The sequence below is a fragment of the Sus scrofa genome, chromosome 6 (genome assembly GCF_000003025.6).
Source record: "Sus scrofa isolate TJ Tabasco breed Duroc chromosome 6, Sscrofa11.1, whole genome shotgun sequence".
NCBI lineage: Eukaryota > Metazoa > Chordata > Mammalia > Artiodactyla > Suidae > Sus > Sus scrofa.
Window position 1 is genome coordinate 62,326,987 of NC_010448.4, and position 13,238 is coordinate 62,340,224.

At 47.7% G+C, this 13,238-nt stretch overlaps 2 protein-coding genes across 2 annotated transcripts in view; both read left to right on the forward strand.

Annotated features, from left to right (window-relative positions):
• LOC100514110 (zinc finger protein 211) overlaps positions 1-3,252 on the forward strand; it is a 29,598-nt gene extending 26,346 nt beyond the window's left edge. Inside the window, 3 exon segments of the mRNA XM_013998873.2 lie at positions 1,267-1,778; positions 1,904-2,069; positions 2,161-3,252. The gene's annotated coding sequence lies outside the window, so the exon portion shown is untranslated.
• Positions 663-3,498, forward strand: ZSCAN4 (zinc finger and SCAN domain containing 4). The gene is made up of 5 exons (XM_021097584.1): positions 663-683; positions 1,605-1,778; positions 1,922-2,069; positions 2,161-2,871; positions 3,479-3,498. The coding sequence occupies exons 1-5, from the start codon at positions 663-665 to the stop codon at positions 3,496-3,498; spliced, it is 1,074 nt and encodes a 357-aa protein (XP_020953243.1).

Consider the following 13,238-nt stretch of genomic DNA (forward strand, 5'->3'; position numbering starts at 1 on the left):
AGCTTGCTTGTGGCAATGCCAGATCCGTGTGAGCCAGGGATTGAGCCTCTGTCCTCACAGAGACTCTGTGAGGTCCTCGGCCTGCTTAGCCACAATGGGAACCACCCCATTTACTATTTAGAATTGACCATTTTTAATAATGCAATGCACATACAAGAAATGAAAAAGTAAAATATATAGGTTGGTGGATTTTTACAGAAAAACACTCCTGTGTAATTACCTCCAAGATCAAGAGGTGGGACATTGCCAGCTGAAACTGAAAGTATAACCTCCCAGGGTCTCTAGTCCCAGGCAAACTGGGATTGGTTCCTCCTGTGGAGCCCTTCACATGTACCTGTCCCAGTATCTACTATTGTTTCCAAAATTTCAACCAACAACCTAAATAATAACAGTAGTATTTGTATGCTCTTCAATTAACATAAATGGAAATAAACAAAATAGGTGTTTCATGCCTAGATTGTTTCACTTGATGAGTGTATGTGTGTGCGCGGCTACACCTGCGCCATGTGGAAGTTCCTGGGCTGGGGATCAAACCCACACCACAACAGGGACAACGCCAGTGCCTTAACCTGTGGAGCCACCAGGGCGCTTCTGATTTGTGTTTCTGTGGTTATTCCACACTGTTGCATAAAGAGGTTCATTCATTTGCACTGCTGTCAAACATGCCTGTACATCGATTAATTGTAACCTGTCACATTAAATCTTGGACATTTAGAACGTTTGCATCATGAGACTGTTATGAATTATGTATAGGTCTTTGTTGCACGTGAGTGTATTTTTCTGCTGAGTATATCCCAGAGAGTATAATTGATGGCTCGCAGGAAATGCATAAATACGGGTTTCCAGAGTGAGTACTCACCACCAGTAGAGAGTTGCAGGTGCTCCAGGAACTTCCCGTGTGGCACAGCAGGTTAAGGGTCTGGCGTTGCTACACCTGTGGTAAAGATTGCAGCTGTGGCACAGGTTCAGTCCTTGGCCCAGAAACTTCCCCATGCTGCAGGTGCAGCCAAGAGAAAGAGTTCCAGGTGCTCCAATCCATGCCAACCCTCACCCTATTTGATTTTAGTCGTTCCAGTGGGTATTTTGTATCATGTTTTGTAGTATTATTTTGCATTTCGGGGGTGATTAATGGGCTACACTTTTCTTCATTTGTTTATTCACTAAATATCTAGTAGAATTCGTCCATGAACTCAATGAACCTGAATTTTGTTTTTCTTTTCAGTGATACCAGTGTTGTTGTTAATTATATATCTCTTCCGTTTCTAGTTTGCAGTCTTCAAACATCCACCTGTTGTTGAAACAGATCCCCCCCTCCCCCAGGAGACAAGACAGCAGGGGTTGAATTCCTGAAGTTTACATCCCGCTGAGAATTCTTGTTAAGAATGGATTTAGATCTCAGACTCTCCTTTCAAGGTGAACCATCCAGGAATGACCCTGGGTCAGAAAATTTAGCACTTAAAGCCAGCCAAGGCTATGTCATACGGGATGGAGAGGGAATCTCTGAGTTCCCAAACACTCGGCTCAGCTTGTTCCAAAACAGCAGTAACTCATTTGCTAGGCGGGAACTGCAAAGACTCTATAATCTGTTTCACTCATGGCTGCAGCCAGAAAAACGCAGCAAGGATGAGATGATTTCTTGTTTGGTCCTCGAACAGTTCGTGATCAATGGCCACTGCAGTGACAGATCCACTTTACAAGAGAAATGGAATGCAAGTGGCAGAAACCTGGAGAAGTTCATGGAAGACCTGACAGACGATGGCATGAAGCAGCCTGGCTTCGTGAGTAGAGGGGTCTGACCCCCGGGTGAGGAGCGAGGGGGTATGAGGAATGAGTAGTCTGTTGGCGTTTCACGAAAGTAGAGAAAGAAGAGTTATTACAGATTGTAATCAAGATTTGTTTACAGGTCCATGTCCACATGCAGGGACAGGAAGCCCTCTTTTCTGAGAATATGCCCTTAAGAGAGGTCCTCGTTCATTTCAGGAAGCACTTGGCGACAGCAACCCCAAGGGGAGAAAACACGAAGGCACCTCTCTGGACTCCTCGAGATGCTTCCCTGGAAACAGGACAAGGTGAGTGACGGGCGCCTAGCTTCCAGAGGGGTGGCCTGTGCAGACCCCTTCTTGGGCACAACCTCACTGAGTCACTTGTTCACCTTCACAGAAAGTGAAGGTAAAGAATGTGGCGGCAACACTTCTCGGAAAACTTGTCCAGTCACTGAAAGTCTCACGTGGCAGGGCAGTCAGACGCCCTTCCTGCTCATCATCCCGGAAGAGACCTGCCCTGGGCTTGAAGAGGCAGGTGTTTCTCCGGAGAACCCACTCGGCTCCAGAACAGCAGAGCCAGGCCTCGCTGTGTCCCAGGAGGGGTCCCCGGAAGGACCGTTTGGTGGAGATGTCCATCTGGAGGCGGAACCAGGGTTTCTCTCCAGGCCAGACCAGGTCACGCTTGAGCCTGTTTCTGCCCACCCGAGCCTGGAAGGGAACCCTGCACGTGGGAAGAGCCCAGAAGGGCTCCCCGGAGCCCAGAAAGTCTTCCCATGTGAGAAGTGTTCCCAGGTCTTCCGATATCTCTCTCGGTTGAAAGTCCATCAGAGGAGACACAATGATGAGAGGCCATTTGTTTGCGCCAAGTGCAAAAAAGGCTTCTTCCAGACATCAGACCTACGTGTGCATCAGAGGATCCACACGAAGGAGAAGCCTTTCCGGTGCAGCACGTGTAAAAGGCCCTTCAGCCACAAAACCAACCTCCGGGCTCATGAGAGAATCCACACGGGAGAGAAGCCCTATTTGTGTTCCCTTTGCCAGAGGCGCTACCGCCAGTCATCCACCTACAACCGCCACCTGAAGAGTCACCAGAAGCTGGCCCTCAAAGGTGATTTGTCCGGAGTTCCTGTCGTGGCTCAGCGGAAACGAATTTGAGGAACTCGGGTTCAATCCCTGGCCTCGCTCAGTGGGTTAAGGATCAGCATTGCTGTGAGCTGTGGTGTAGGTCACAGACACGGCTCAGATCCTGTGTTGCTGTGGCTGTGGTGTAGACTGGCAGCTACAGCTCTGATTTGGCCCCTAGCCTGGGAGTCTCCATATGCTGGGAGTGTGGCCCTAAAAACAACAACAAAAAACATGGTTTATCCACACCAAAACCTTCCTTGGCTGTGATCTCCATATACCGTATATTAATATGTATATGAGAGAGTATTTCCAGTGTACTTTACTATTTAGAATATACTTAAGAATAAATAAATCCTAACATGCACATTTTGGAGTCCAGTTGTGGCTCAGAGGGTTGAGAACTCAGCTAGTATCCTTGAGGATTTGGGTTTGATCCCTGGCCTGGCTCAGTGGGTTAAGGATCCCACGTTGCCACAAGCTGCACTGTAGGTCACAGACTTGGTTCTGATCCCTGGTTGCCTTGTCTCTGAGACTTAACTGGTGCCCGGGTATAGATGCCAGGTTTTTCCCTACATCTTGGGTCCCCCTAGGGCAGGGAAACTGCCTGTAGGTTTCCAGGGCTCCCTCTGTGCTTGTCTGGCCTCATCGGACACACACACACGCACACACACACACACACCCGTGCTCCCTCAGCCTCCAAGACTTAATTGGTGCCAAGGTACAGAGGCTGGGTTTTGTCCACAAGTCTAACCAGCCAAAATGATAGGGCGAGAGTAGGATGGTTACACAGGTAGCTGTAGAAGTCCCAGTAGGTGACCGTAGTTAGAGAGGGGAACCTGGGGAATTTTGGGGAGACCACCGTAAGTGAACCATCACTCAAGAGAGCCATCCCAACATCTTGGAAAGAAGCAGGTTTTTGCTTAACTATAAAACCATAGGGGCTTTTCACAATTAACTCCTGACCATGCCCCAGCCCTCCATGTCTGCTCCAGCCCGAAGGGCTCCAAGAAGGCAGTGGCCAAGGCACAGAAGGACGGCAAAGAGCGCAAGTGCAGCCGCGAGGAGAGCTCCTCGCTGTTCATGTAGGAGGTGCTGACGCAGGTGCCCCAGACACCGGCGTCTCGTCCAAGGCCACGGGCATCGTGAACCCGTGTCAACATCTTGGAGCTCATCGCGGGCGAGGCGTTGCACCTGGCACTTGACCATCACATCCCGGGAGATCCAGGTGGCCGGACGCCTGCCTGCTGCTGCCCCGAGAGCTCCAAGGCTGTCACCAAGTACCCCGGCTCTAAGGGAGCCAGCCTGCAGCGGCGCCATTGAACTGTGTCCGTCACATCTGGCACGAGAAGGGGTCCTTCTGAAGCCATGGGAACGATTAACCTCATCACCGGGACATCTGCAGTGGTCTCCCCACATCCGCCACCTTGACAGTCCTCCGACACGTTTGTGTGGCTCCAATCTTGGTGGAGGGAACTCCCTGAACACCATCCTGACTTCCTAGGGTGGGATCCTTATCCCTTCCCCGATGCCGGCCTGGAGTTTTTGCTTCCGTCAAGCCTGGTGTTTTGGCCACACCATGGAACATAGACGTCTACATGCCACAACCAGGACCTTACAGTTTTTCAGGTGGAATTTGATGGAGTTAAGACGAACAGAAGAATGGGTCCCGTGCACCGTACCCTCCAGCGTTCCTCATCCCAGCCCATTCTACGTGGGAAAGTGATGGCCTCCGATAGTCCTCTAAGGCCATTGTCACTCCACCCCGACTTCGTAGGTGAACAAACTGCTGCACAGAGAAGGGGGTGTTTTGTCTAAGTAGCTAGAAGATCAGTGACAGAGTTTATTAACCTCATGGTAGTGGCCTTCACCGTAAAAATGATAGATTTTGTGAGGTTTTATTACCTACATGCTAAATTCTTTTTTTTTTTTTCTTTCTTTTTTTGTCTTTTTAGGGCCGCACCCACGGCATATGGAGGTTCCCAGGCTAGGGGTCTAATTGGAGCTGTAGCTGCCGGCCTATGCCAGAGCCACAGCAACGCCAGACCTGAGCTATGCCTGCGACCTACACCACAGCTCATGACAACGCCAGATCCTTAACCCACTGAGTGAGGCCAGAGATTGAACCTGAAGCCTCATGGTTCCTAGTCGGATTCATTTCTGCTGTGCCGAGATGGGAACTCCACATCATGCTAAATTCTTTGAAAACAAACGGAGATGAGCCATTTGTATTTGTTTTAGCAATGGGTTTCTCTCTTTTATTCCCAAGGAGAAGAAAAAAAAGTAGAAAAAAAGTGAAATGGCAATTTGTTTCTTGGAGAATACTGGTCAGACGCTTTGGAAGATCATGTAACTCTACCCTACATCATAATCAGTAACTTTTGCCTTTCCCATTAGAAACAAACATGTGTAGCAATGTCTGTCTGTTGTTTATAGTACTGACATTGAGCCAAACTAAAATCTGTAAGTTTTCTAAAAGATAACGTTCAACAATTGCAAATTTAGGAATTCCCTGGTGGTTCAGTAGTTAGGATTTGGCTCATTCACCCCCGCAGCCTGGGTTCAGCCTGCAGCCTGGGTTCAGCCCTTGACCTGGGAACTGAAATCCCATATCAAGCCCCTGCATACAGCAGCTAAATAAATAGATTCCTTAAAATATCAAAAAAAAAAAAAAAATCAACCCTGTAAAACCATAAATAGTAGCACTGCCTCAAGTCATGAAGAGAAAGACGAAATGAAGCCTGCATTCGCGCTCAGCAAGGTAACAATCTTTAGGACCAAGGACAGGAACTTAAGAGAAAGGTGATTCCAAAGTAGGAAACCCTCAGAGTTCCCGTCGTGGCTCAGCAGAGACAAATCTGACTAGTATCCATGAGGACCCAGGTTCAATCCCTGGCCTTGCTCAGTGGGTTAAGGATCCAGTATTGCTGTGGCTGTGGTGGCGGCTGGTGGTGCAGCTCTAATTTGATCCCTAGCCTAGGAACCTCCATATGCTGTGGGTGTTGCCCTTAAAAAAAAAAAAAAGAAAAGAAAAGAAAAAAGTAGGAGTTCCGGTCATGGCGCAGTGGTTAACAAATCCAACTAGGAACCATGAGGTTGTGGGTTCGATCCCTGCCCTTGCTCAGTAGGTTAAGGATCCGGCGTTGCCAGGAGCTGTGGTGTAGGTTGCAGATGCAGCTGGGATCCCTCGTTGCTGTGGCTCTGGTGTAGGCCAGTGGCTACAGCTCCGATTCGACCCCTAGCCTGGGAACCTCCATATGCCACCGGAGCAGCCCAAGAAATGGCAAAAAGACAAAAAAACAAAACAAAACAAAAAAAACCCAAAAAACAAAAAAGTAGGAAACCCTCATTATATGGAAACCTGAGATGATTCAACACATTTTAACATATGTTACCACCATTCTGCTTACTGAATAAGCACCATGACCGTCTGAGTTTGACCCCCTAAGGAGGAGGGGCCTCTTACCAGATGCAAAGGAGGCGCTATTGTAACCATAAAACTTACAGAGGACATTTCCAACCCTAAAAGCCCTATTGGACAAGGACTGATACAGGTAATTAAACAAGGCTGATGGGAGAAAACCACATCTTTCTGGACCCCACGTTGGTGCCCCGCCCTCTTTAAGAAATAAAAACCCCTAAAGGACAATAGAGAAAGGGGGCTCTTCTCCCCCTCCCAGCCTGTCCTGGGAGCTATTTGCTTTTCTTTTTTAAAGACTTTGCTTGCTTGCTGCCTGTGTGTGTAGAGTTCATTCTTCGATTGTGTGAACACGAACCTGGATTCTGCTATCATCTTTCTGGTATCATCTTTGGGGTCTCACCAGGGATCCAATCCAATCCATCTGCGCTCACAAGGTAAGGGGCAACAAGCCTGCACTTTCTACTTCTTTTCAGTTTCATTTGCCTCTGAATCAAGGGTGAATGTGCGAATGAGGGCGTGGCCGGCCAGAGATGGGTGCGTTGTGAGGCACACTTTCCTTCCCATTCCCTCTGCTCTGAAATCTCCTCTTTCTCTGTACTATCACCTTTGTAAAATATCTGGAAAATCACAGTTACTGTGTTTCTGACGGTTAGCAATTGTTAAAAAGCATGTAAGAAACAAAGTGTTGTTTTTGTGAATTTTAAAGGGTGATAAAAGGGCGAAAAATAACTTCCCGGGAGACAGGAGGCACTGTGATAACCTCTGAGTGCGTGTGTGAATGAATGTGCGGCCTGTTTCTCCTGCGCTTCAGGTTCAAGTTTGTGGCTCCACGGCCTTAGCGGCTACGGAGTCCGGGTGGGTCCTAACCTGCAGTTCCAAGGTGACCTCATACGGCTTATGGCCGCATCAGGCTCTGAGGGTTCTCTTCCCTCCCTGCAAGTCCAATCCAAGGTCGGGGCTTATATGAACCAGCCAATTGCTAAGAGGCACCTAAACTCCTGGGGGGGGGGGCGGTCAGGCGGACATCTGAATGGCCACCTTCTGAGAAGGGGGCACCCTTCCTTGTTTTGTCTGCGACACCAGCACAGGGCGGCCACATGGGGTGGGACCTAACCCAGAAGCCCATGAGCCAGAGACCCCTGTGCTCCCACCACTTGGGCCATAAATTCCTCCAAGGAGATAATCTAACTTGACCTTGCCCCCAGGCCTCCAGGAACTCCCATCCCAGATTCTAAACCACCTGCAGATACAGCACGGTACTCAGGGTGGGACCTAACCCAGAAATCTAGGCAAAGATTTCAGAAAGGATTTTCTGGAGATTATGGTGTAAAACTAATCTGATCCTTTATCATTTCCTTTGCTATTACCTCAAAGAGAGCCATGGGAGCAAAGGAAACAGACCTCTAGGTGTTAAGACGCCCCTGAGTTGTTACCATGCCTGTGGGGGAGATGGAGTTAATACCTAGTATTCATCTAACTTAGGGCAAGTGCTTAGCCTCAGAGCCTCGGTATAGTCAGTTTTGCTTTTTTCTAGGTACTTTCGCCCTGGTTGGAGAAGCTGACAACTGGTTTATCCAATTTAACCTGTTAACTGTGGCTTAGGAACTTTCCCGATACTAAGAGAGGGCATGTCAGAGTGAGCATCTTAGGATTCGAAAACTCAGGGCAGGACCTGTATGCTTGGATTTTTTTCACCTCTGAAGAGACAGGCAGTGGAGAGGGATGGTGGGAAGAGAGGCTCTGCTGGTAAAGAGGGGTTCATTCCAGTCAGCCTGAGGCCGGATGGGACATTTGACCCCTAATGTCTATTCACTCCGTAGGAGAGGGGACACCCTCATATGGCCAAGAAAGGACAATAGGTGCCGGACGCTGGTCTTTTCTCTTTTTCAGATGGAAGCCACATCCTCGAGCCTGGTGCATGGCTCAATAGCAACTCCCCTGACCTGTGCCTTGAAGAACTGGAAAAAGTTTGACCCTGAAAAAGAAACGTTTAGTTTTCTTTTGCATGAAAGCCTGGCCACTATATAACCTGTCAGATGGAGAGCGATGGCCATCTGAAGGCTCTCTAGCTGATAATACTCCAACGAGACCTATTTGGTAGACGTGAAGGGGGATGGTCAGAGGTGCCTTACCTTCGATCTTCTTTACAATGAGGGAAGACGCTACACTGAGGAAGGCTTATGGACTTTCTTAGTGCGTTATGCCAACTCCCTCAGGACCTAGGTGCCCACCATATCCTGGCCCAACTGGGTCAGACCCTCCAGAAGTGAATCAGCCTTCTCCAACACTGCCCAAGGCGCCTCCTCTTCCCGCTCCAGTGCCAAAGTTATATCCCTCTGTACTCCCTTTGCAAGAAGTAGCAAATGGAGAATGGGGCCCAATACGGGTCCATGTACCTTTTTCACTTCAGGACTTAAGGCAGATAAAGACAGATTTAGGAAAATTTGCTGATGACCCAGATAGATATATTGAGGTCTTTCAGGGTCTCACACAATCCTTTGAGTTAGCCTGGAAGGACGTCATGTTATTACTAGAACAGACATTGACTATAAGTGAAAAAAATAAAGTCTTAGAAAATGCTCAAAGCTGGAGAGATGACTTGGTATGCTATAATTGCCAGAGGCAGATGAGAAGAGGAATGAACAAGATTCCCCACGGGGTATCGAGCAGTTCCTCTGAGCATCCCAACTGGTCTTTCTGATGAGGGAGGTAAAGACAATTGGCATAGACATCACTTTATTACCTGTATAGTTGAGAGACTAAAAGCTGCAAGAATAAAGCCTGTTAACTTCTCCAAACTATCTCCAAACTGTCAGAGGTTTGTCAAGGGAAACAAGAAAGTCCATCGGCTTTCTTAGACTCAGAGAGGCATTGAGAAAATATACACCAATGGACCCAGAATCAATGGGGGGCCAAATAATTCTTAAAGACACATTTATAATTCAGTCGGCACCAGATATACAGAGATAGCTCCAAAAATTGGCTTTTGGCCCTGATCAGAACCTGGAGCATCTCCTTAGAGTAGCAACATAATCAGGACCAGGAAGAACAAAAGGGACACAGGAGAGACAGAGAAAAGGCTGGGGCTCTGGTTATGGCTTTACAGGGAGTCAATTTGGGAGCTTCCAAGGGGAGAAGATTAGGGCAGAGACCTATGCCCGGAGCCTGTTTCCTCCTGGAAAAGAGAGAGACACTTTAAATGGGAATGCCCCAAGGCTCAGACCCCACCACCTAGGCCGTATCCCATATGTTAAGGAGATCACTGGAAGAAGGACGGCCCCCAAAGTTGAAGGTCCCTGGGGTCAACCCCTCAAGCCCAGGATCAAGACTGATGGGACCCAGGGCTTTCTGTACTGGCTCATGTTCTCATCACCAACCAGGAGCCCCGGGTAACTCTAAATGTAGGAAGACAGCCTATCAACTTCCTCTTGGACACGGGAGTCACCTTTTCAGTCCTCTCCAACCCTGGGACCCCCCCTCAAATAAATCTGTCACCATTCGTGGTATTTCTGGGAAGCCAGTTATAAAATTTTTTACACAGCCTTTAGCTGTGACTGGGAATCTATTTTGTTTTCTCATGCTTTTCTGATTGTTTCAGAGAGCCCAACTCTTCTTTTAGGAAGAGATATTTTGTCAAAGGTTAAAGCCTCAATTCACATGACAATGAAGCCTAATCAAGGTTTATGCCTGCCTTTGATGGAAGTAGATACTGACCCAGAAGTCTGGGCCACAGGAGGAAAAATAGGAAGAGCCAAAAATGCTCAACCAGTGAAAATAACTCTTAAAGATCAAAATTTCTTTCCTTGCCAAAAAGAGTATCCTCTGAAACCCGAGGCATGACGGGGACTTAAAACAATCATTAAAAAACCTAAAGGAACAGGTCTTATTAAGCAAATGTAACAGCCCCTGTCACACCCCTATATTGGGAGTACAAAAGCCTAATGGGGATTGGCGCCTAGCACAAGACCTTGTCTAATACACGAGGCAGTGTCCCATCGCATCCAGGGGTGCCGGTATCACTAACTCTGTGCCCCTGATGGAAAAGTGCTGGAGTCCAGCTCCAGCAGCCAGAGAATTTCCCGAAGAGGAGGGCGGCAGGCGCAGGAATAACAGAGACACACACTCTTGAGCAGTGTTCACGCAGTCTCAACTTTATTTCTGGATAGCAGTGACCTAAATAGGAGAAAAGACTCTTAACTTGCAGAAGCAGTAAGAGTTAAAGATGCATTGCCCAGGCAGGGTGTGCTCTAAACCCATTAAGAGATAACCAGGTAGGACTAATAGGTCACACTGGCCACAAACGTCAGAGGTCTAAGATGTCTCGGGACCTCTGTGATTCACCACAAGTGCATCGTGTCTTTAGGGCAGGTGCTTGGCTAGTAATGCAGCAACCACAACCTGTTTTTCTAACTTGTATTTAACAATCAACAACAGGCCTTTACGCCTATTTTCTTTTTATAGATTAATAAATCAGGAGTTCCCGTCGTGGCGCAGTGGTTAACAAATCCGACTAGGAACCATGAGGTTGCGGGTTCGGTCCCTGCCCTTGCTCAGTGGGTTAACGATCCGGCGTTGCGGTGAGCTGTGGTGTAGGTTGCAGACGCGGCTTGGATCCCGCGTTGCTGTGGCTCTGGCGTAGGCCGGTGGCTACAGCTCCGACTCGACCCCTAGCCTGGGAACCTCCATATGCCACGGAAGTGGCCCAAAGAAATAGCAAAAAAGACAAAAAAAAAAAAAATCAGCTAACGAAACACAACTTATCGAACTAATTAACAACTCTAAATGCTTCCAACTATATCTATAAAACTTATTTTAAAACTACAATTAGCAAATACCATTGTTATCTATGATTCTCTTAGAAGGAAAAGGAATCTTTCTAAAAACTCACATAATTTAGGTGTAGAAAACAGAGTTCATTTCCCAAACATTTAGCAAGCAAGAACAACTCCCAAGATTTAGATAACAAGTTAATGAGTTTTTTCTTTAAGGCAAGGAACGAGGAGTTAAGGCACGATAAACAGAGCACAGAGTCATTGTTAAAACAGGAAGGACAGAGATTTAGAAACTTGTTTTCTCAGGCATAACAGCCTCATGCTTTCTGTGTGCTGGCGGACGTGCTGCTTTGCAGCCTTTCTTCAGAATCCCCTGGACTTTGCCATCAGGCAGGTTCTCTTCTTGAAAATGTCTTCTTGAAACTCGGCTCCCAGCAGACACGGCCCAATATAGGTGCTGGACAAGGCGAATTGGGAAGAGGCTGAGAGCAGGACCCCACGTTGGTACCCCTGCCTTTAAAGATAAAACCTCCTTAGAAGATTAGAGGATGGGAACTCTTCCTCCCACTCCCAGTGTCTCTACTGGGAGCTGTGTGCCTTCCTGTGGCAAAGACTTTTGCTTGCTTGCTGCCTGTGTGTTTGTGAAGTTCATTCTTTGCTCCGTGAACAAGAGCCTGGATTCTGGTAACCTATTTCTGGTAGCGGTATTGGTCATTTCAGAAGGCAAGAGGCCCCCAAAATATGAGGTTATGAGTTTTTATGGGCTGGGTAATTTCATACACTAATGAGTGGGAGGATTATTACAAACATTGGGGGGGGGGAGCACAATACCCAGGAACTGGGTTCTGCCCACTTTTGTGCCTTTTATGGCTGGCCTCAGAACTGTCATAGCACTGTGAGCCTGTCATTTAGCTAATGTATGACCATGAGACTATAGTGACGATTTAGGTCTACTGAGAGTCAAGCTTTTCACCATCCGTTCTAACCAGTTTATTTCATATCTTCAACAGCCATGTCATTCTTCTGAAGGTTGTGCCCTGTCCCCTTCCCTCCTTTTTCAAAACGAACACCATCATTTGTCATCTCTCATGGCCCTCCCTTCCCATGGGAGGCATTTTTCTCAGCACAATTGCATTATGTTCAAAGGTCGTCCTCAAGGCTGTGTCCGCCTCCCCCCTTGAGCCTAGCATACAGCTGGTTGTCCAAGAAATTGGTCTAAATGAGAACTAAATGGAAAGTGAAGGGCTCTACACACACGTGTTGACTGAAAGAAAAAAAAAAGCACAATCCACAGATTGCGAAATATGGTTTTGTTTTGTTTTGTTTTGCTTTGCTTTTTAGAGCCACACCCATGGCATGTGGAAGTTCCCAAGCTACAGGTCGAGTTGGAGCTACAGCTGCTAGCCTACACCACAGCCACAGCAATGCCAGATCTGAGCTGCACCTGCAACCTACCCCACAGCCACAGCAACTCCAGATCCGAGCCACATCTGCGACCTACACCACAGGTCATGGCAACACCGGATCCTTTACCCACTGAGCGAGGCCAGGGATTGAACCTGCAACCTCATGGTTCCAAATCGGATTTGTTAAACCATTGAGCCACAATGGGAACTCTGAGAAATATGTTTTATTTGGTGAACTTCCCAAGGATTTCAAGCCCTAGAAGACAGTCTCTCACATGGTTCTGAGAGACCTCTCGAAAGAGGAATGGGTGGAGCCAAGATATATGTGAGATTTGCAACAAAGTCCAGGTAGTCAGAACCTGACTTTAAAGCTTTTCTTTGTGGGGCGTTTCCATCACAGCTCAGTGGTTAACGAATCCGACTAGGAACCACTGGCTTTGCTCAGTGGGTTAAGGATCCTACATTGCCGTGGCTGTGGCATAGGCCTTCGGCTGCAGCTCTAATTAAACCCCTAGCCTGGGAACCTCCATATGCTGAGGGTGTGGCCATAGAAAAGACAAAAAAAAAAAAAAAAAAAAAGCTTTTCTTTGTTTTGGAAGCTCTAAGAGTCTTTTCTTTGATATGTACCTCAGCTATCTGGGAGTTGCCTGGGGAAGCCCATTTGTCTGAGTCCTAGTCTCCTCAGGCTCAGCCTTGGGGTGGTGGTAGTGGCTTAATGGCTTGATAATGGCAGAAACCTTTCTTTGCTGATATG

Coding starts and splice junctions, on each gene's coding strand:
- ZSCAN4 (XM_021097584.1), top strand. CDS start 663: ATGCCTGTACATCGATTAATT. Junction 1,779..1,921: donor GCATGAAGCAGCCTGGCTTC/GTGAGTAGAGGG, acceptor GTCCACATGCAG/GGACAGGAAGCCCTCTTTTC. Junction 2,070..2,160: donor TTCCCTGGAAACAGGACAAG/GTGAGTGACGGG, acceptor TCACCTTCACAG/AAAGTGAAGGTAAAGAATGT.